We start from the raw sequence: 23,048 nt of genomic DNA, 5'->3' as shown, positions 1-23,048 counted from the left end.
GGTTTGGAAGCAAGGAGAACCTGGGAGGGGGAACAGGTGAGACAGAGAGAGGGATTTTGGGCAAGTAGGCGGAAAGCCTCAACGTAGGGAATCTCCTTCCATTTTCTCTGGCGCTGGCAGAGGTTGAATAAATCTCGAAGAATATCGGGGTTTAGTGTGCCTTCCGGTGGCCATCTGTTTTGATTATCTAATTGGTATTGAGGCCAATCTTGTGTGCAAAATTTTATAAGGAGGTTGGGCTTGATATCAGGCTCTAAAGACAAGGTTTTTAGGTTTTTAATAAGGCATTGGAGGGGAGAATCTGCTGCAGGTGACGAGGGGGAAGCTACCATATTAAAGCAGGAAGGAGAGTGAAAGACAAGGAGGTGGAGAAGGGAAAAATTCCTTCAGCTGGAGGGAGGGAAAGACACAAATATAGAGGGTGTCCCCACCTATATTCTGTCAGTCCCAGAGGTTTGGAGACGAACCGGGAGGGAGGAGGATAGGAGTCTTTACTTTACCCTCCATCACCTCGGCAAGGGTGAGTGCCCAGAGGCTCGAAGGAACCCGGTGCCGGGATTTTCGGGAGCCCTGGGCTCGGAGAAACAGAAATACCAGATTGAAGGAAAAAGTGAAAGAATGGGAGCTTCACCCTGAAGAGGTCGCCTCTAATTGGGCTGGGAAAGGAGGGGAATGTGGATTGCCTAATGTGACAAGAGAATACCTAGGAGTCTGCCCAGTGCCCTGAAGGCCGTGGTGGGGTCTATTCTCTGTCTTAGGGCCAGGCGTCAGAGGGATACCAGACTATTACGGTAGCCCAGCCTAAGATGGCACCCCCGGAGAGAGACTTACATTTAGGTGAGCCAGTGGTGGGTGCAGAGAACCAGCGCCTGAGAAAATGGACGAGGGCAAAGCGTCAGCAGCGGGAACCGCCGAGATAGTGAAGGAGGTCCGAGAAAGAGTCCCCTCGGGTAAGGGGTGAGCTCCTCCCGGGTTTCGGCACCAATGAAAGGACGAAAGGACCCAAGCTGACAGTTCACCGGAGAAGTTCCACTTTATTTGAGAGTGAAGCATACATTTATAGAGAGCTGAGTTCCGGGAGAGGGTGGTTAGTATGCGGGGTGGTGGCTGATTGGTTGGAAGGGTGGGTGATGATTTTGATAGGCCATACTTTGGCCGGCGGGAATGTTAGGACCTAGAAGTGAAGCCGGAAAGGTGCCATGTTTTAGGGAATGTCTCCTTTGGGGTTTTATGGGGCCCTACAATATCTATTAATATTTTTGAACTTTCTTACAAGGTCAGGATGATTTAAGTTTTTCCTGTTGAGCTTGTATGCTGATAATTACAATTAAACCACCATTTAACACAAATAAATTATCAAAAACAAAGGAATTCAGCATTAGGTGACTAGAAGCACACATCAGCTAATGAAGCACGATTAACAGTTAATAAGTGAAATTCTGAACATTTAAAGAGAGATAAAAATCAAGTGGCTTAGTCAAGGTGAATTGTCCTGAAAAAAGATAAAGAAAAAATACTACTCTGGAAGAGATAAACTAGAAGTGTACTTCTGGTATACTTGCCTGCACGTATTTACATCTCTCCCACGATATTAATCCCTCAAGTTGTAATCCTCATATAACCTCTTGTTTCCCAATAGGGACTTTACAAGTACTTTTCAGAATATGGAATGTGACTGGAGACTGGAATAATTTGTTAATTCCTTTCTTAGGATGCCAAAATAACAAATGTTAAAGCCTCATCATTAAATCGTCAGGGTCAATGTCACGTTATCTGAATTTTTATGTTGAATATACTAATTGTCCTGATTTGAACATCACATATTGCACACAGATATGTACAATCAACTGTTACAATAAAAAATAAATGAAAAATTTTAAAAAACTGAATTTTTGAATTAAAAGTAACCAATTCTTAAAGTTTTGAACATTTGACTCCTTAATGTTATTGTAAGCGGCAAAATTTAGAAGTATTTTTAAAGAATTCCCATATTTCAACTACATACAGTCCAAAGCCTTTGATGATGTAAGTATTTATTATAATTGTTTACTTAATCTGCCTCTTCTCACTAGATTGTGTCCTCACTAAGGCCAGGGCCAAGGTCACATCTTTATGTCCCCAATGGCATACCTACTGTGTAGTATATTATAGGAGCTCAGAAAATGTTTGTTAAATGAGACCATGTGATTTCCATAGGTGGACTGGTTTGTATTTATTTAGATTTAGATAGAATTTCTCTGAAAGCTAAAGGTATGATTTTCTTCTAGGTCTAACCTATCACTTTGACAAATAATTAGCATGATGAAATATTAGTAGTGTTATTTTTTGAGGGTAGAGGGTCTGGAGCAAAGTTACAATTTTAATAATTTGAGAGGTAAAAATGTTTGAACTATTATTAGAGTTTTTCTAAGGCATATTTTCTAACAAATTTAGAATGTGTGTGAAAAATTCTGTATTTTATATGATTGATTAAATTTTATTTTTTAGCTTCTTTACACAGATAGGAATTTTGTGATTTGTGCTCCAACTGGTTCTGGAAAAACAGTAGTGTTTGAACTAGCTATAACAAGATTGTTAATGGAAGTACCATTGCCATGGTCGAACATTAAAATTGTTTACAGTAAGTATTTATATATTGTAAGAGTGATGATTAATTATAATAATGAAAAACCATTGAAGTAAAACGAAGAAATAAATTCAAGTTCAAGCCATAGGGATTATTACTTGGCTTTCCATTTGTTTTTAATGAAGACATTTTACAATTGGTCTTGTCTGTTACATTAAATTCAAAACACATTTTCCCAGAATTATAAATAAAAAGTAATATTTGAATTGAGAATTTGATCTTTACATGCTTATTTTTAAAAGGACAGGCCAAATGAACAAATAAAATCAAACATTTTATAATTCTAGAAATTTTCACAGGAACGTCTGCTCTCAGGTGAGTATTTAAAAAATTTTTTTTTCATTAAAGTAATGTACACACATGGTTAAAAAATCAAATATCACAAAGGGGCTTATAATGAAAAACAGTCATCTCCTGCCCTACCTCTCTTCACTTTTAGTTACTCTTGCCTGAGCAATCACTTCTATTTCTATTTTTAGTTTTTTGGTGATTACCTTTGATACCTCTAAATAATATGCCTATATTGTTAACTTTTACTTCATCAGTACTAGACAATACTGAGATGTGTATTTTTTATCCTAAATTTATTAACCAAAGTTTGTGGAAATAATTTTAAAATTCTACTGATATTCCAAATAAATATCTTATGTTGTTATAGTGGCACCGATAAAAGCCCTGTGTAGTCAGCGTTTTAATGACTGGAAAGAAAAATTTGGACCAATAGGATTGAATTGTAAAGAACTCACTGGTGATACAGTAATGGATGACCTATTTGAAATTCAGCATGCCCATATTATTATGACAACTCCTGTAGGTATTATTTATACTTTATTATTTCCTTGCTTTATTAGAAATTATCTATTTCTCTTCACCAAGAAAAAAAGTTAAAGAAAATACAACCTAGAAGCATATATTTGCAATGTAAACAAAGAAACATAAAAAGTACTATTATTAAGGTACAAAAAGAATGCCTACAAATCAATGAGTAAAAGACCAACAACGAAATACAAAAAATGGCAAAAGAATAGGCAATTTGTTATTGTGGATAATTTGTAATTGTATGTATTGCTTATATTCTTTTATCCAAGTATTATGTATTATAGATGGAGAACCAAGGTTTTCTAGAGCTTAAAAATAGGTTATACAACATTGACTTTGAATATTTTGTGATTCAACTTAAAAACAATTGAGAACACAGATTTTTAAACACCTGTAAAACTGTCAAAATCCTTTAAGTAATTTTTAATCTTTAAATCTTTTTCAGGATACTTTTAAGGCATCACGCAAAACATTGCAAATCATTTGTACTATATCCTGTTCAAATTTTATTGATATCTTGAATAATATTTGTTATAATTCCTTATCACATTAAACTCCTTGTTTTTTTTTTTTCTCTAGGAAAAATGGGATAGCATGACTAGGAAATGGAGAGACAACTCATTGGTCCAACTGGTTCGACTCTTTCTCATTGATGAGGTAATGAACACTATTCATTTTCAGAGATAAACATAAGATGATTGGAATGGATGGAAGAAACAAGACACTTTCGAACTGTGTGTTTGTTCTATCCCTACAAGTGGGAAATGCTCACTTTCTCAAGGAAGAATGTCAGTATTATTGCATGTTTTAATTAAATAAATTTTTAGTTTTATAGCTAATGATATTTTCTTGATTTTCTGCTTAGGTACATGTTGTAAAAGATGAAAATCGTGGTCCAACTCTTGAAGTTGTAGTGAGCAGAATGAAAACTGTACAGTCTTTACCTAAGACTTTAGAAAATACCAGCACTATTATTCCAATGAGATTTGTAGCTGTATCAGCAACAATTCCAAACGCTGAGGATGTAAGTTAGAATTTTAGTCTATCAGGTTTTTTATGACTTGTGAAATATTTACTCATTTTGATTTAAGAGAAAAGTGAGCTGTGTTCTTTTTGTCAATCACTTGATAAGTTTAATAGGAAAATATGTCATCGAAAGTTATGGCTAGATTTCAAAGGTATGACAGTATTAAGTCTGTAAAATTTGGTTGACTAGGTTTAATAAAACATTTTTGATGGAAGTCTATTATTTGATGGTATCTAAAAGTCTTAGTTTCATGGGTTTCAGATGCCTCATAATAACTTGGCTAATAATATGTTACAGTCATATTGTAACCAGCTGACTCTAGTTGTATAGCAAAGTATGGTGGAGAATAAAAATAATTGCTTAGATGATTACCACCTGCACCTAATTCTTTGTGCTTGGCGTTGTGTTAAGCACTAACGATAGATGCAAAGTGAAAATGCATGGACCCTGTCCTTGAGGAGGATCTCATGGTTAATGGGGTACATGGACATGTAAAGAAATAATTATATGCAGTATTAAACTTTCCAAAATGAATATATAGCTTAATTTTTTCAATTTTTAGCCAAACTTCTTGAAAAGTAATGCCATCTCACTTTACTTTCTTATTCGTATTTACTTCTTGGCCTACTATAGTATGGCTTTTTTCTCTCTGCTACTTTTTAGGAATTTTTTTCACAAGTAACTGCTACTTTGTCTATTCTGATGGAAATTTTGTCTTTATTTTTTAATTTGGCACATTTAATCATTTTCTTGTTCTTAAAACGACAGCTTGTTTTGTTCATATTCAAAAATAATATAGAAGAATTTAAAATATATTGAAACAAAATTAAATCTAGTGTTTGTCCTTCCAGATCTATATATGGAATCATAATGTATATATTCTTTTTTTGCCCTGCATTTCACCTACAAACATTTCCATGTCATTAAATATTCTCCTTCAATACTATTTTTATGGTTTTTATTGTAATTTATTTTTCTAACGACTTGCCAGATCATGCCCATTATCCTTTTATCACATTGGGATACTAAATTTTTCTTACTGATTTGTAAGCAATTATTATGTATCAATACTCTCTAATTCTTCACACTCTCTTCCCCTTTGAGGAAAACAGTACTTCTGTGAATGCTGATTCTCTGTATCTTTCTTCAGGTCCTCTTCCTCAATTTTCCCCTAAATTAAGGTCTTTATCCTTGGCCTACTACTTCTCTTCAACTATAAGTTTTGGTGTGGTCTTATTCCTAGCCGTGCTAACCTTGAGAATATTTTAATATTTTCTTCCTGTGCAACGAGAAACTCATTAATCTCTCTTCTTCCTGTCAAAGCAGTGGCCAGTTTCATAGCAGGGCGTGGAGACTGATTACCAACCAAGCTACCTGAGGATAAGGATTGCTTACCACAGCTCTGGAAACTAGTGATTCTAGCACTGAGTCTGAAATGCACTTTCTGTGCTCCCATCTTGACTATTTCTTCTTTGCTTGAAAATTGTCAACCCTGTCAACCTAAACCAACCATTAATTTGCTACTATTCAGTTAGTATATAGGACAACACAAAAGAAGTGTCAGCCATTTCCAGACATAGTTCTGGAAAATAGCAAAGTTACAATGATAGTGACAAATTCGATTTCTATGACAAAATCAATTTTAATTTTACTTTGGATTCTTACGGAGGAAAATAAAACAAAATAGTAATAATTAATTGGAAGTTTACCAAAGTGAAAGTGGGTGCAATCTTGAAATACTGCTTTTGGTAGTACTTACCAGTATATCAATAGATTAGTATCAATGGAACATGTAATATTGAAAAAGACCGCTTGTATTAGTCCTTTTTGTGTTGCTATCACAGAAATACCTGAGACTGCATAATTTATAAGGAAAAGAGGTTTATCTGGCTTATGATTATGGGACAGCTGCATCTGGTATGGGCCTCAATCTGCTTCTACTCATAGCAGAAAGCTGCAGACAAGCTGGCAGATGCAAGCAGATCATATGGCGAGAAGAAGCAAGAGAGAGAGAGAGGGGAGGTGCCAGGGTTTTTTAAACAACCAGCTCTTGTGGGATCTAATAGAGCGAGAGCTCACTCATTATTCCCCCCACCTAGGGAGAGCACTAATCCATTCATGAGGGATCTGCCTCCATGACTCAGTCTGTTGCCAACTCTGCCACAGTGGGGATCAAATTTCCACATGAGTTTTGGAGGGGATAACATATCCAAACTCTATCACCACTTAATTAAATGTTTTTATATCTTGACTTTAAAGTGGTCTATAACTGGGTTATTTTTAGCCATAGAACATTTAAAAAATTTTTATTAATATTATTTTTTTACATTCTACAATGTTATTGTGGAGCAGTTGGGAGGGAGACGGAGAGGGGAAAGGGGAAGGAAATGGGATGGAAGAAGGAGGAAGGGGGAGTGGTGGGATTGAGGTCTGTGGCACACCTCACATTCCCACAGGGAAGACCAGTGGGCTTCCAGTTGTTTGCCATAGAACTTTACTAGAAAAAAATTTTAATACACATGTTTCTGTTTTTTAAAGATAGCAGAATGGCTTTCAGGTGGTGAAAGACCTGCTGTATGTCTGAAAATGGATGAAAGCCATAGACCAGTGAAACTTCAGAAAGTAGTCCTTGGATTTCCCTGCAGTAGTAACCAAACTGAATTTAAGTTTGATTTAACCCTCAACTACAAAATCGCCAGTGTTATACGAACATACTCTGATCAGAAACCCACACTTGTGGTATGGAATGTTGGTTGCTTTTTTTTAGTGTAATGTTCAATTTTTAACACAATTAATACAGCAATTATTAATTCATTTTCAGTTTTGTGCAACAAGAAAAGGTGTACAACAGGCTGCTTTTGTTCTTGTGAAGGATGCTAAGTTTATGATGACTGTGGAACAGAAACAGAGGTATATTTTTTCATTTATTTTTGGAAATAGAAGGACTTTCAGGGGTCCTGTAGATGAGATGAGAGAACTGGGTTTTTCCCTTAACCTTGGGCAAGTTACTTGACATCTCTAAGCCTCAGTTTTCTCATCTGTAAAATAAGGATAACAGTAATCTTGAGGATTAAATGAGATAATGAATCTTAGTGCACCTGTGATTCTATCTTTGTTTTTTTTACCCACTTTAAATCCAGCATCTGTTATCATCTTTCACTAAAACTGATTTTTTTTTATTGATTATACACATTCATGGGGCACAGAACTGTTAGCATCTGTGCCCAAGATGCTGTTAGCATCTGTGCCCAATGATCAGATCAATACTATTAGCATGCTCACCACCACAAATTACAATTATTCCCTGTGTACCCCATCCAACCTGTTCCTAGCCCCTCTCCTCCTCCCCACCTCCACCCCCAGCAACCCTAGTTCTTTTCTCTCCCTCTGCAAGTCCAATGCACTACTGTGGTCTTTCTTCCCTTCTTTCTTTTTTAGCTCTCACTTATGAGTAAGGATATGTGGAATTTTCCCTCTGTGCCTGGCTTTTTTCACTTAACATAATTTTCTCCAAACTCATCCATGTTGCTGCAAATGGCAGAATTTCATTCTTTTTTATGGCTGAGTAGTATTCCATTGCATATATATACCATATTTTCCTTATCCAGTCATCCATTGATGGTCATTTAAGTTGGTTCCATATGTTGGCCATGGTAAATAGAGCTGCAGTGAGGATGGGAGTGCATGTATCCCTTTGACATGATGATTTTCATTCCTTTGGGTATATACCCAGAAGTGGGATTGTTGGATCATAGATCTATCTGTTTTCCATAGTGGCTGTACTAATTTACAGTCCCACGAACAGTGTAAAAGAGTTCCCCTTTCTCCATATCCTCAGCAGCATTTGTTGTTCTGTCTTTTTGATTATAGTCAGATTAACTGGGTTGAGATGATACCTTAATATGGTTTTAATTTGCATTTTCCCAATGATTAATGATGTCGAGCATTTTTTGATGTACTTGATTTTGAGTACTTGTTGGTCATTTGTGTGTCTTCCTTCAAAACATGTCTATTCAGCTCCTTTGCCCATTTTTTAATTGTTATTTGTATTTTTACTGTATAGTTGTTTGAGTTCTTTGTATATTCTTGATATTACTCCCTTGTCAAATGTATAGTTTGCAAATATTTTCTCACATTCTGTACGTTGTCTTTTCACTTTGTTGATTCCTTTGCTGTGCAGAAGTTTTTTAATTTGATTTAAGTCCAGTTATTTATTTTTTCTTTTGTTGCTTATGCCTCTGTGGTTTTACTCATGAAGACTTTGCTGAGTCCTACTTCCTGAAGTGTTTCCCCTATGTTTACCTTTAGTAGTTTTATAGTTTCAGGTCTTATACTTAAGGCTTTAATTGATATTGCTATATGATGAGAGGTGCAGGTCTAATTTCATTCTTCTGCATATGGATGTCCAGTTTTCCCAGCACCATTTATTGAAGAGGCAGTCTTTTCCCAAGTGTATATTCTTGTTGCCTTTGTCAAAGATCTGTTGGCTGTAAGTGTGTGGGTTGATTTCTGGGTTCTCTATTCTGTTCCATTGCTCTGAGTGCCTATTTTTATGGCAGTCATGGCTTTTTTGGTTGCTATAGTTTTGTAGTGTAATTTGAAATCAGGTAGTGTTATGCCTCTGGCTCTATTTATTTATTTTATCAGGATTGATTCAGCTATTTTGTTGTTTCATGTGAACATTAAGATTGTTTTTTCTATTTCTGTGAAGAATGTCATTAGTATTTTGATGGGGATTGCATTGATTCGGTAGATAGCTTTGGGTAGTATGGACATTTTCCCAGTGTTGAGTCATCCAATCCAGGAGCATGGAATGTCTTTCCACCTTTTTGTGTCTTCTTTAATTTTTTTCAGTAGTGATTTGTAGTTCTCTTCATAGAGATCTTTCACCTTCTTGGTTAAATTGACTCATAGGTATTTTATTTTATTTTTGTAACTATTGTAAGTGGGCTTAGTTTCTTGATTTCTTTTTCTGCTAGTTTGTCATTGGAGAATAAAAACACTACTGATTTGGGGGTGTTGGTTTTGTATCCTGCAGCATACTGAAATTGTTAATCAGCTCTAAGTATTTTTGGTAGAGTCTTTAGGTTTTTCTATGTATAGGATAATGTCAGCTGCAAACAGGGACAGTGTGACTCTGTCTTTTCCAATCTGGATGCCCTTTATTTCTCTTGCCTGATTGCCCTGGCTAGTACTTCTAATCCTATGTTAAATAGGAGTGGTGAGAATGGGCATCCTTGTCTTGTGCCTCTTCTTAAGGAAAAGCTTTCAGGTTTTCCCCACTCAGGGTGGTATTTGTGGTAGGCTTGTCATATATGGATTTGACTGCGTTGAGATACTTTTCTTTTATAGCTAATTTGCTGAGAATCTTTATCAAGAAGTGATGTTGAATTTTGTTAAGTGCTTTTTCTGTGTCTATTGTGGTAATTGTATGGTTTTTGTCATTAGTTTTGTTGATGTGGTGTATCACATTTATTGACTTTCATATGTCAAACCATCCTTGTCAGCCTGGGATGAATCCCACTTGATCATGGTGTATAATTTTTTTGATGTGTTGCCATATTCTGTTTTCTACTGTTTTGTTGAGGATTTTTGTGTCTGTTCATGAGAGACATTGGCCTGTAGTTTTCTTTTTTTGTTGTATCTTTGTCTGGTTTTTGTATCAAGGTGATGCTAGCTTCATAGAATGAGATTGGGAGAGTGGCCTCTGTTTCAATTTTTTTGATTACTTTGAAGATAATTGGTGTTATTTCCTCTTTAAAGGTTTGGTAGAATTTGGCAGTAAAGCCATCCAGTCCTGGGCTTTTCTTTGTTGGGAGACCGGTGATTATTGCTTCAACCTCATTGCTTTTTATTGGTGTGTTCAGGTTTTCTGTTTCTTCTTGGTTCACTCTTGGTAGTTTTTGTGTGTCCAGAAATTTATTCATTTCCTCCAGGTTTTCAAATTTGTTGGTGTACAGTTGTTTGTGATAGTCTCTAATGATTCTTTGTATATTTGTGTTGTTAGTTGTAATGTCTCCTTTTTCATTTGTAATTCTTGCTATTTGGGTGTTCTCTCTTCTTTTTTAGTTAGTCTAGCTAAAGGTTTGTCACTTTTGTTTATCTCCTAAAAAACGACTTTTTATGTCACTGATCTTTTGTATCCATTTTTTGGGTCTCTATCATTTAGTTCTGCTCTGATCTTTATTTTCTTTCTGTCTACCAACTTTGGGATTAGATCGTTGTTGTTTTTGCAGTTCTTTGAGGTATAGTGTTAGGTTGTTATTTGAAATATTTCTATTTTTTTATGTAAGCATTTATTGCAATAAACTTATCTCTTAGTATCCCACAGATTTTGATAAGATGTGTCTTTATTTTTGTTGGTTTCAAGAAATTTTTTGATTTCATCTTTAATTTCTTCTTGGACCCCATAGGTCATTCGGGAACCTATTGTTACTTATTTCTGGTTTTAATCTGTTGTCACTGAAAAGATGCTTGGGATGGTTTTGACTTTTTAAAATTTGTTGAGACTTGATTTGTGATCTAACATGTGGTCTATCCTGGAGAATGTTCCAAGTGCTGATGAGAAGAATGCATATTCTGTGGTTGCTGGCATTTTATCATGTTTTATTTAGATGATTTCAATATCCTTTGTTCCTTTTTTCCCCTCTTTTCATTCATCTTCAATGTTTGTTGATTTTTTGAGTTGGTAAGATTTAGTTTCTTTTTTCTTTCTCCTTTGCATTTGTTATTTTACCATTGGGTTTTGTTCTTTCTTATGTATTTGTGGTAGTGATTATTGTTTTTCGGATTTCAGGTGCAGGACTGACTCCCTCGAGGATCTTGCAGGGCTAATCATGTGGTGATGAATTCCAGCATTTTTTGTTTGTCTGGGAAATATGCTATTTCTCCCTTATTTCTGAAGGATAGCCTTGCTGGGTATAGTATTCTTGGTTGGCAGGTTTTTTTCTTCTAGTATTTTGAATATGTCATCCCATTTTCTTCTTGCCTGTAGAGTTTTAGTTGAGAAGTCTGCTGTTATTCTGATCAGGGTTCCCTTATAAGTGGCATGATGCTTTTTCTTGCTGTTTTAGGATTCTCTCTTTGTCTCTGAGCTTTGCCAGTTTGACTATAATGTGTTTTCAGAGAGGACCTCTTTGGATTGAATTTGTTTGAGGATCTTTGTGCTTCTTAGATCAGAGTGTCCATCTTTTCCTATTCCTGAGAAGTTTCCTGTTATTATTTCATTGAATAGATTTTTAATGCTTTTACCTTTCTTCTCTGTAACACCCATGTTTCAGATGTTTGTGTGCTTAAGGTTGTCTACTAGCTTTATTAGACTTTGTTCACTTTTTAAAATTCTTTTTTCCTTTTTTTTTTTGTCCACCTGGGTTATTTTTTAAGGACCATCTTAAGATCATAAATTCTTTCTTCTGCTTGCTCTAATCCACTGTTTAATCTCTTGGTTGTGCTTTTTATTTCATTGAATGAATCCTTTAGTTTAAGAGTTCTGCTACATTCTTTTTTAGGGTGTTAATCTCTTTATAGATTTCCTCCATCATATCCTGGATATTTTTTCTTGTTTCATTTTGTTGTCTGACTGAGTCTTCTCTTATCTCATTGGGTTTCCTTAAGATTGTTACTTGGAATTCATTTCCATTCATTTCAAGGGTTCCCTGTTCTGTAGGTTCTGGTACTTGATAATTATTATATTATTTTGGTGGCAGTTCATATTTCTAGTATCTCTATGTTGATTTCTTGTCATCTGGTAGATCAGTTTCTTCTTCTGTTACTCCGGGGTGGACTTTGAGAAGAAAGACTTCCTTTTCTTTTTCCGTGCTCTTCTGGTGACTCTCCTTTTGTCAATGCAATTGAATATGTTGTAGGCCACCTGCATGGTGGTTGTGGCTGCTATTATGGCAGCAAGCTGTCCTTGCAGTCATGGAAGCTGTGGTGGTGACTGTTGTGGACCACCTCTGTGGAAGTGGTGTGGGGCCTCCCTGTCATGGTGGTGTTCCTCCTGCCTTCTGTGTGGGTAGAGTAGGGCTACCCGAGGCTTTTCCCTGCCTGGGCTTCCCTGTTGTGGTAGCAGCGCTCTTCCTGCCTCCTCCACTAAAGCTGATCTTGCTAATTAATCACTCAGAAATCTCTAACAAATTCAACTGCTTCCACCGTATTTAAACACTGTACTCTGTGCTTCTATCATCTTCTACTGATTTTCTTCTACTTTGCAGGGTGCTTATTCTTAGTCCCCTTTTTACCTCTTCTACCCAACTCTTAAATGTTCACCTTCCAGGGGGTTCTACGTGAGGTTCATTCTTTCTAATTCTACACTGCTTGGTGTTTTTATCTATTTATGTAAGGTTTAAATAATATTTATGTATATCTGTGAATTCCCAAATTTATACCTTCAGCCCAGACTTTCCTTCTGGGCTCCAGGCCTATAGTCCATTTGTCTTACTGCCATCCAATTGTATGCCTTATGGGCATCTCAAATTCAATATGTCCAAAATAGAACCTTGGTTCTTCTCTCAAAACTGCCTTTTCTCTAGTGTTTCCCATCTTAATTACACATCATCTCCCTAGTGGCTTATGGCTGAAACCTTTTATTGATATATCTCTCACCCTTCTTCGTATAGGCAATTGTTTACCAAGTCCTATGTATTCTTACTTCTAAATGTATCTCAAATATGTCATTTTGTCTCCATCAGCACTGTCACCTGCCTAATTCAAGTCACTATTAATCTCTTGTCTGGGCTGTATCTTTTTATTTGTTGACCATACAACACTCTTATCTCACTTTAGTCTGTTTTACCCATTGACCACACACACACACACACTCTTATCCCATTTTAATCTATTCTCTGCATATCAGATTGATTGTTTAAAATTACAAATCTAAAGGGCTGGCCCCTTAGCTCAGTTGGTTAAAGCATGTGTTGTAGCACTAAGGTCAAGGATTTGGATCCCCAAAGTGGCCAGCCATCAAAAATTTAAAAATAAAGTAAAAGTAAATAAAATTATAAATCTAAATATATCAATTTCTTGCCTAAAACCCTTTAATAGCTTCTTCTCATCCTTAGGATAAAATCCTAAATCCTTAGTGTGGCCTGCAATACCCTATATAGTGTGATGCCTAGCTAATTTTCCAGACTCATTGTGAACATGCTCTACTCACTGCTGTCAAGCCATATTGGCCTCTCTGTTCTGTGAATACACCAAACTGTTTCCCTATACAGGGCTGTCCTGCATTGTGTTTTCTTTTCTTGGAATGATTTTTGCCTAATTCCTATTCATCCTTCAAGTCTCACCTTTATTATCCATTTTCCATAATCTTATTTCCCTTTATTTACTTTTATAAGCACCCTATACTTTTATTTCATAGCACCTACTATAGTTATAATAAATACCCTTTTGTTTAATTGTTATTTTAATAGCTGTTCTATTTATTAGATTATAAACATCTTAAGGAAGAGGGAACTCATGTTCATCTTATTTACTACTCAAACTTAGCAGGTCTCAGCTAGTGCTAGTACATGGTTGCTACTTAATGAATATTAGCTTATTATTATTATTAATAACAATTTTTGAAATCATTAAATATGTTTAGTGGTATACCTCAGACTAAAATTGGATTGAATAATTATATGTGGAAATGAGCAGATACTGAGTTTTCTGACTAATTTTGTATGGGTTCATGTACTTCTCTCCATTTCGGATCAGATCAGCTTTCCAGTTACCGTTCTGTCCCTTTGCCACTACCTCTGGTCACTTGTCAGCCAAAGACATGTACCAAGCCTAGAAGGCACCATTTAGTTTTCTGGACGTTCTTTGGCATTCTGTCCCCAAAAAAATGAATCTCTGGCCATTTGGTCCATTAAAGAATTATAAACATAGCTACCCGTCCACACTCTAGACACTCTTTTCATACTTTTACTTCCATTTCAAGGATTTAACTTGATCCCCTTGGTTACTACTGTATGAGAAAAAATCTCTGAGGTGTGAAGCCTCTAGAGTTATGCTTTTATTATATACATCAACAAAGCAAGATTAAGCAATAAGATATAGTAGAGACCCAGAGAAAGTGAGAGAAACCAACAGAGAGCTTACAGCCTCTGATGAGGTCTGAGAGGTAGACAGAAAGGGAGAAAATGAAATTAATGATAACAGTAGCATCAAATCATGATTAATAGTTTCATACCAGGTGCATGTGGTTTTATAACATTCTTAATTAATAATTTCCTAAAAGTTCTTCTTAGCAAAGATGGGGGGTTTCAAAAATCAGATCGACCAGTTCATTATAAAACTAGTAATAGAGTAAAGGTAGAATTGGAATTTTTTTTTTAAAGTATAGGTATAGGGTAGAGAGGCTATAAGTAGCTATAAGTAATCTGAAGCCTTCTACTTATTGGGTGAATAACCTAGGTGATCAAATTGAACATGTCACTTTTAGTCAGAAACAAGATGTGGATATCAAATGAGGCTTTTTTTTTTTTTTTTTGCTCATAAACTTCCTTGCCTTTTCATGTTTCTTTTGTTCCCATGTTGACAACTGCACATCTGGTGGAACAGACACCTCTTCCAAATTTATAGAGTGGCTTATGTAGGAAAAGAATTTCACTTGCAGATCTGTCCTAAGGCAGGGTGTGTGGGCTCTGGTTCTGGGTAGGTGCAGTAGTATAGTCTATGTATAACTTCTTCAGCTGTGATCAATGTCAGTGATGACTGCCAGTACTTCAGTGGCCTAAGCTGTAGGAGTTTGTTGCAGTGGTGGTGGCAGCATAGATTGTTTGGGTTCTCAGTCTTTAGGGGTCCTTCTGTTCTCATTTTCTCTACAGTAGGCAGACTTAGTGGGAGATGTCCCTCTTGGTGTCAGGTCTGACATTGCCCACAAGCAGCCACAGCAGCACTGTGTTCCAGGACACAGGTGCTTGAAGCAGCTTTGGAAATGGGATTCTGGTCTCGTCGTCCTGATGAACTACTGTGGCACGTGTAATGTGGGTGCATGTTCACTCTCTGAGGCACAGGTAGATGCAGCTCTCCCTGTGACTCTGGGGCACTCTGCAATAGCTCAGGCCCAGGAGGCAGGGATATAGCTGTGCCTCTGATCCACTGGCAGGGTCCTGGGAAGAAGAGGTATTCTAGAGGCTCGGGCCCCAGGGAACAGAGCACAGCTTCAGTTCAGGTCCCAGAACCAATGGGCAAGTTGGACACCAGGAGAGAAAGTACTGCCTACTGATTGACTCTGGACCCTGGGGTGATAGGACACAGCTGGGTACAGCAGCAGCAGGGACTCAGAGTGTCAGGGTGCAGCTGTGATGTGGGTTTGGGGGCAGCTGGGAGCAGCACAATGAGGACTTCACTTCCTACGGAGGTGGGGCACCTCAGCAGCTCAGACTCTGGGAGGCTAATCCAGATCCTGGTAAGTGAGGTGCTTGGGTGGGGGGCCACAGCTCAGCCAAGGCTCCATCCTCCTAGAGGTGGGACACCATGTCAGGTTGGTTGCCTAGGGGCACAGGTATTTGCTGGGACAGGATTCCTGATCCCCTGAGAGGCAGGGCACCACTGTGTGGGTTGAGGCACGTGGAGGGCAGTAGCTCTGCTGTGCTGGGGTTCTTGGTCCCAAGGGTGCTTTGTCAGCCTAGGCACTGGGTGCAACTGCTCTGCTAGGATGGGATTCCTAGTCCTTTGAGCTCAGGTGCCAGAGGCCACGGCTCCTCTGCTGGGCTGGCACTCTGATTACAGTGGGGCTGGGCACCAGGCTGGTTAGGGGGAAAGGGAGTTATTCGTGGCTGCTCTGCTGAACCTAATTGCTCAGTTGAGGTGGGGGGTCTGTGGGGTAGAGCACAGCCACAACTCAACTGAGGAGATGAAGAGCCTATGAGGCAGCTTGGCCCCAGAGGGTAGGGAGCTACAGCAGTTCAGCTGAGGGATGGTATACTACTATGTGTGAGCATTGTACAATGATGGCAGAGCCTCAGGGATGAAAAGATATAGTGGCTAATGGCTCCCAGAGAAGGACGCACTCTTGCAGTGTTTCTGGTTTCAAGATGGCACTGCGCAGTAGCAACTTGGACCAGAGGGAGTGGGACACATGTGGGCTCCTTCTATGGAATAGTGCATCCGTGTGTACTCCAGGCACCTCACTAAGCTGGGCTCAGGGCCTGTGAGGACTTCAGGATTCTCCAGTAGCAGAGACTGTAGGTTTCCATGGCAGTGATGGGGGCTGCTTGGTGCCTTCTTCTTACCCTTGGTTCTGAGCTGATTCTAACTGGGAGGATAGGGTGGCAGAGACAAGGTATTTTCTTCTTTTTTGTATGTGGCCATCCTGAGTTTCTGTGCTCCACAGGGTTTCTGTCACTCCTTGCTGTACTCAGGCACTTTCCTTTAGTCACTCTGGTTGAAATGTAGTTTATTTGCTCTTTTGATTTTTTTTTTTGTGTGGGGGAGCTAAGTGTTAGGCCCCTCTAGTTGGCTGTCTTTCTCCCTCCTAAGCTAGTTTTCTTTAAGTGCCATGTCTCAGAGCACAATAAACAACTATATTTTATTTCCATCTTTTCTGGTTTGCTTACTAGTGATATCGTAGAGTTTTAAAAATTGTATCCCCTACAAATTTTTTTAGGCAAATTATGAGGGTAGACTTTTATATTCAGACCCATGAACATAATCACCATTTACAATGTTTTCCTGTGGAAAAGTGAGTTTTTCAAATGCTTGATTTAAAGTGAGCTTTAATGTTACAGCTGATAAATTAGGGACTTCTGAATATGAAAGTTAGATATCTGCTTTTTAAAGGTAGTTTTAAAATAAAAAACTATGGCAGAGTTTTCTGATGTAACTGAGTATAATATAATTTAAAATGTTACTCTTAATAATTTTATGGTATTTTTAAATAGGTTACAGACGTGCGCATATTCCGTAAGAGATTCAAAACTGAGAGGTAGGTGTAGAGATAATTTTTGAATAGCATTTTCAGATATAGAGAAAAGGAGTTAATTACTGGAGAAATGTAAATAGTAAGAGGTGATATATTTCTATTCTAGATATCTTAATACATGGTATTGCTTATCATCATGCTGGTATGGAGCTATCAGATAGAAAAGTAGTCGAAGGAGCTTTTAGTGTTGGAGATCTACCAGTTCTTTGTAAGTAAAATATACTTGTATTTCTTGTGGATGTTATGAAATACTTTCTTGCGTTACTTAATGATGTGGATATGTTCTGAGAAATGTGTCGTTAGGTGATTTTGTCATTGTACAAACATCATAAAGTGTACTTACACAAACCTAGATGGTATAGCCTACTATACACCTGAGCTATATGGAATAGTCATTATAATCTTATAGGACCACCTTTGTATATGTGGCCCGTTGTTGATCACAACATTATGTGGCACATGATTGTATTTTGGAAAAATTATTTTTAAGAGGAAAAAAAGAAAAAGCTAAAGTATTCTGACTTTCTCTGGTTTTTTTTCTAGACTTTAAAGTTATGTAATTACCCGTGCATGTACATGCTACAGTAAATTCTTTGGCAATGTTTAGTTCTTTATCATGGTATTGAACATAGTACAATTTGAAAAGTAAGAATTTAATAGTTTTTTGGTTTTAAGATGTGTTATTATTTTAGGCTTTAATGTTCTTTTTTCTTCCTTCTTTTAAAAATTTCTTATATATGAGTTTTATTGCATTTATAAGACTATGTCTTATATGAAAATGTCTTCCTGAAGCAATAAAGCTATATGGCTTAAAATTACTATACCTTAATCTGATGCAGTTACTACCAGTACCTTAGCTATGGGAGTAAATTTGCCTGCTCACCTAGTAGTTATAAAATCTACAATGCATTATGCTGGAGGAATGTTTGAAGAGTACAGTGAAACAGATATTCTACAGATGATTGGTAGAGCTGGTCGACCTCAAGTAAGTAACAGTAACTTTGCTTTTTGTAACTTGTTTTAAAGACGTGATAAAAACAAAAAAAGTTGTTTTGTATTTCTTGTTAGCATTTCATAATTAGATTGGGTTTAAAAGAATGTAACTGAAAAACTGATCTTTATGGAGGAATGGAAGTAAAACGAACCTTGCCAATTGAGACATACTCCCCCCACTCCTGCTAAGCTCCCACTGGTTGATAAAGGGTTGTGTTTTTGAATGGGTCTGCTATTAAAGGTCTTTTTGGTTTTGGGTTTTTTGTTTTATTTGGTATTCCTAGTGAGGACGCTGTTGGCATTTTGGACAGTTTTTCATTGTGTAAAACTGTCATGTGCATTGTAGAATGTGTAGCATCCATAGGTCTCAGCAGTAAAAGCCGATAGTCCCCAAGCATTGTGACAATTAAAGGTTAGCCCGTATACATTTCTTTTTTTTTAATTGAAACATAGTTGATTACACATATCTGTGGAATACAGAGTTGAATATCAATATTCAGCTTTGTGCAATATGCTCAAATCAGATTAAGTAGTATATTAAATATCGTAACAATGTAATCGTTTTTCCTGGCCCTTTAACAATTTACATTTCAAAACATACCTTGTTCTGACAAACACTTGAATGAAGAAGTCATTCATATAGGTACTAAGGGAACATTCAGGAAGAATATCTTTTCAAAGAATGTCAAAATATTGTTATATAGGCCGGCCTGTGGCTCACTTGGTAGAGTGCGGTGCTGATAACACCAAGGCCACAGGTTCAGATCCTATATAGGGATGGCTGGTTTGCTCACTGGCTGAGCGTGGTACTGACAACACCGGGCCGAGGGTTGAGATCCCCTTACCGGTCATCTTTAAATGTCTGACTCAGGACAAGGCGACACAGATAGGCTGGGACTATGCAGAATGCACTTTGGTAAAGATAGTGTTTGGGGGCCGGCCTGTGGCTCACTTGGTAGAGTGCGGTGCTGATAACACCAAGGCCACAGGTTCAGATCCTATATAGGGATGGCTGGTTTGCTCACTGGCTGAGCGTGGTACTGACAACACCGGGCCGAGGGTTGAGATCCCCTTACCGGTCATCTTTAAAAAAAATAAAATAAAATTGTTATATAAGTTTATAAGTTATAGAATAAATCAGATTATATGTAAACTACCCCAAATCTTACAACAGTTATTCAGTTACCAAAGTCTGTTTTGATTTTAATATTGACAAAATTATGTCACATTGAAACCAAACTGGTATTTACAACTTTACTCTTGGAAGGTTTTTAAATTATGTTCTCATTTAATGTTCACATTCAGAAGCATTTTTTAGGCCTTTTGACCTGTTATTTAAGACAAGGGTCCTGTTTTATATAAAATGAAAATCTTGAGTTATTGAAGAGGACTGGTACCAAGATGTGCTCTTCTTTACTAAATTTCTCTGTTTTTTTATTTCAGTTTGACACTACAGCTACTGCAGTTATTATGACTCGATTAAGTACAAAAGAGAAGTACATTCAGATGTTAGCTTGTAGTGACACTGTAGAAAGCAGGTAATACAGAAAATAGTTCAGAAAGATAATAATGCTAATATAGCCTATTTTTTTCATTTTAATACATTAAAAGGAAATTGTGGGGATTTTCTAAGGCCATTTTCTTGATACTTTTCAACAATTTAACTAGAAAGTTTGTATCCTTTTAGGGAATTTAATAGTTTTTTTTTTTTTTAACGATAATAGTTTTATTCGGTGGTGTTTCTTAGCATTCAGTAGTATGTATCCTTATTATAAAAGGCCTAATTTGTAATAAGGCATTAGTAATTATTATTATATTATAATTTATACATTAAATTATATAAATTTGTAATTACTAATTTATAAGAAGAGGAGAAATATCATTTTCACATCTTTAAAATTTGTTTAATAATAAGAGGGAGAGGCAATCTGAGACCTTTAAAAAAAGCATTTGATGTATTTTCTCTTGGATAAAATGGTTATAATTCACCCTCTCTCTTTTTTTTTTAAGCAATAATCTATCTTCTAGAGCCATGAAGTAGAGAGAAATCTCAAATCGTTTTAAAAGTGAAATGGTCAAGGGCTCAGATCCCCATACCAGCTAGCCACCAAAGAAAAAAAAAGATGAAATAACTTTTTAAGATTTTCTTTTATATTTTTGGAAATTAATTTATCTTTCATGAATTATTAAAGTAGCAATGAGTATATTATATATGATTAAAGTTTAAAAAGTAAGAGTTACATTATTGAAGTGTATATTAGTAATGCAGAATTGTTTTTTCCTTTAGTTTGCACAGACATCTTATTGAGCACTTAAATGCAGAGATAGTATTGCATACCATCACAGATGTGAATATTGCTTTGGAATGGATACGATCAACCTTGCTTTATATCAGAGCCCTGAAAAATCCATCTCATTATGGTTTGTTACTTTGACTAGGAAATATATACCTGTTTAAATTCTAGTCTTTCAATGAGGTTTGAAATCAGTATCATTAAAAATAGACCTAGTAGAAAAAAATTCAACTCCAATAAAAGTGACAAAACTGTCTGAAGTTATTTGAAATAAGTGAAAGTTTTAAAAAGTCTTGAATTTTGTCTGTACTTAGTGTTCAACCAGTCTCTGATTCTGAATTTGTGACTGTTCATTTTTCAATTATAAGAAACCAAAGTATATAGTACTACTGTTGCTGCTGGAATTTTCCTCCCACTTCTAAAGCTAACACACATCTGGTTATGTTGCTTCTAGAGGGAATTTTCATGTGGTACAGTTTATAAAATAAAAATACTTGGGGTTGCTGAATATCAAATTAAAAACTTGACTCATTGCAATACTATTTTAATGTATACAGGTTCAAAACTTTCAGATCTCCAAGGATAATATAAGCCTTTATTAAAAGAATATCTATATGATTTAAAAAATTATATTTCGGGGCCAGCCTGTGGCTCACTTGGGAGAGTGCGGTGCTGATAACACCAAGGCCACGGGTTCGGATCCCGTATAGGGATGGCCGGTTTGCTCACTGGGTGAGCATGGTGCTGACAACACCAAGTCAAGGGTTAAGATCCCCTTACCGGTCATCTTTTAAAAAAAAAAAAAAAATTATATTTCAAGTAGGTAATATATTTACTTAGTTCAAAAATCATAAAGTATAAGAACATATATAGTTAAAAGTCTTTCATGCCTATCCCCCATCTACTCAGTTGCTCAGTTCCTATGTCTCCCCTTTCCCTTCCCCAGTTCTGTAATCATTGACATGCTTTTTTTTGTATCATCTTCCCTTTTTTGCATATAAAAACAAATAGGAAAGTGTAATTTTATTTTTCCACTTTTTAAATGAAAATGGTAGTATACTATATTACTTTTCTATTGCTTTGTAACAAATTACCCCAAGACTTAGCATCTTGAAACAACCAGCATTTATTAACTAGCACAGTTTATGAGGGTGAGGAATCTGGGAGCATCTTGACTAAGTAGTTCTGGGTCAGAGTCTCTCTTAAGGTTGCAACAAGATGTCAGTCAGCTAGGGCTGCAGTTATCTGAAGGCTTTCCTAGGGCTTGAAAATTCACTTCCAAGAAGTGAATTCTAATTTGCAGAGATGTTGGTTAGAGGCCTCAGTTTCTTGCTGTTGGCCAGAGGCCTCAGTTTTTTGCCAAGTGGACCTCTCCTCATGACATGGCAGCTGACTCCCCCTAGGATGAATTATCTGTGATAGAGAGAGAGAGAGATACAGAGAGACAGAGAGAGAGAGAGAGAGAGAGAGAGAGGTGAGGTTAGTGCAGGGGAGACTAAGTCAGAAGCTGAAGTACCTTTTTAGAATCTTGTCTCTGAAGTCACACATTATCACTTGTTCTTTATTCTGTTTTTTAGAAGCAACTCACTAAGTCCTGGCCACACGAAGGCAAGAGGAATTAAGTTTATCTCTTAGAGGGAAGGGTATCAAGGAATTTGTGGGCATATTTTTAAAACCACCATTATTTTACTGTTCTGCACCTTCCTTTTTTCTTAATATATCTTGGAAGATTTTTTTAACAGCTAAATAATATTCCATTTTATCTGTGTATCATTTATTAAGCAATCCACAATTGATGGACATTTATGCTTTTTATAATTGTTTGCCATTACAAACAGTGCAGGAAAAAAACTCTGCATTTTTCACATGCATGAATATATCTGTATAATAAATCCCTAGAAATGGAATTGTTGGGTCAAAGATATATGCATTTATAAATTTGATACCTGTTCCTGAATTGCTTCCTTAGTGGCTTACATAGCCACCAGCAGTGTTCAAGCATGCCATATCCTTTCTGTTTCTTCATCCTCACCTTCAGGATGTGTACTTGTGTATTTTTACTAATATTATTTGTGAGTAATAATATCTTTTCATGTTTTAATTTGCATTTCTTCTTTCTCATGGTTACTTTATTTTTTGTAGTTACACTTTCTGGTATTGAGGTGTCACATAACAATAAATTGCACAAATCTTAAGTATAAAGGTCAATGAAGTTTTACGTATGTGTATACACACACACACACACAACCACGGCCCAGATAAAAATGTAGAACATTTCCCTGTCAATATCCGCCCCAAGAAGGAAATGCTATTCTGAATTCTATTTCCATAGGTTAGCTTTACCTATTTTTTTTTTTTTTTTTTTTTTTTTTT

At 36.5% G+C, this 23,048-nt stretch overlaps 1 protein-coding gene across 1 annotated transcript in view; it reads left to right on the top strand.

The window, feature by feature from the left end:
* The window catches only part of HFM1 (HFM1, ATP-dependent DNA helicase homolog (S. cerevisiae)), a gene marked incomplete at its 5' end in the record, with an annotated part of 91,488 nt that overhangs the window by 17,911 nt on the left and 50,529 nt on the right, over positions 1–23,048 (top strand). Inside the window, 12 exons of the mRNA XM_008589732.1 lie at positions 1,955–2,025; positions 2,488–2,620; positions 3,285–3,436; positions 4,025–4,102; positions 4,311–4,469; positions 7,011–7,211; positions 7,294–7,382; positions 17,348–17,391; positions 17,495–17,596; positions 18,228–18,373; positions 19,825–19,919; positions 20,669–20,802. Coding sequence (XP_008587954.1) covers positions 1,955–2,025; positions 2,488–2,620; positions 3,285–3,436; positions 4,025–4,102; positions 4,311–4,469; positions 7,011–7,211; positions 7,294–7,382; positions 17,348–17,391; positions 17,495–17,596; positions 18,228–18,373; positions 19,825–19,919; positions 20,669–20,802 — 1,404 coding nt within the window. The remainder of the gene's footprint in view (positions 1–1,954; positions 2,026–2,487; positions 2,621–3,284; positions 3,437–4,024; positions 4,103–4,310; positions 4,470–7,010; positions 7,212–7,293; positions 7,383–17,347; positions 17,392–17,494; positions 17,597–18,227; positions 18,374–19,824; positions 19,920–20,668; positions 20,803–23,048) is intronic.

Source organism: Galeopterus variegatus, unplaced genomic scaffold, assembly GCF_000696425.1.
Source record: "Galeopterus variegatus unplaced genomic scaffold, G_variegatus-3.0.2 Scaffold5621, whole genome shotgun sequence".
Lineage (NCBI taxonomy): Eukaryota > Metazoa > Chordata > Mammalia > Dermoptera > Cynocephalidae > Galeopterus > Galeopterus variegatus.
Note: the sequence above shows the minus strand (reverse complement) of the source record. Positions and strands in the feature narration are given on the sequence as shown.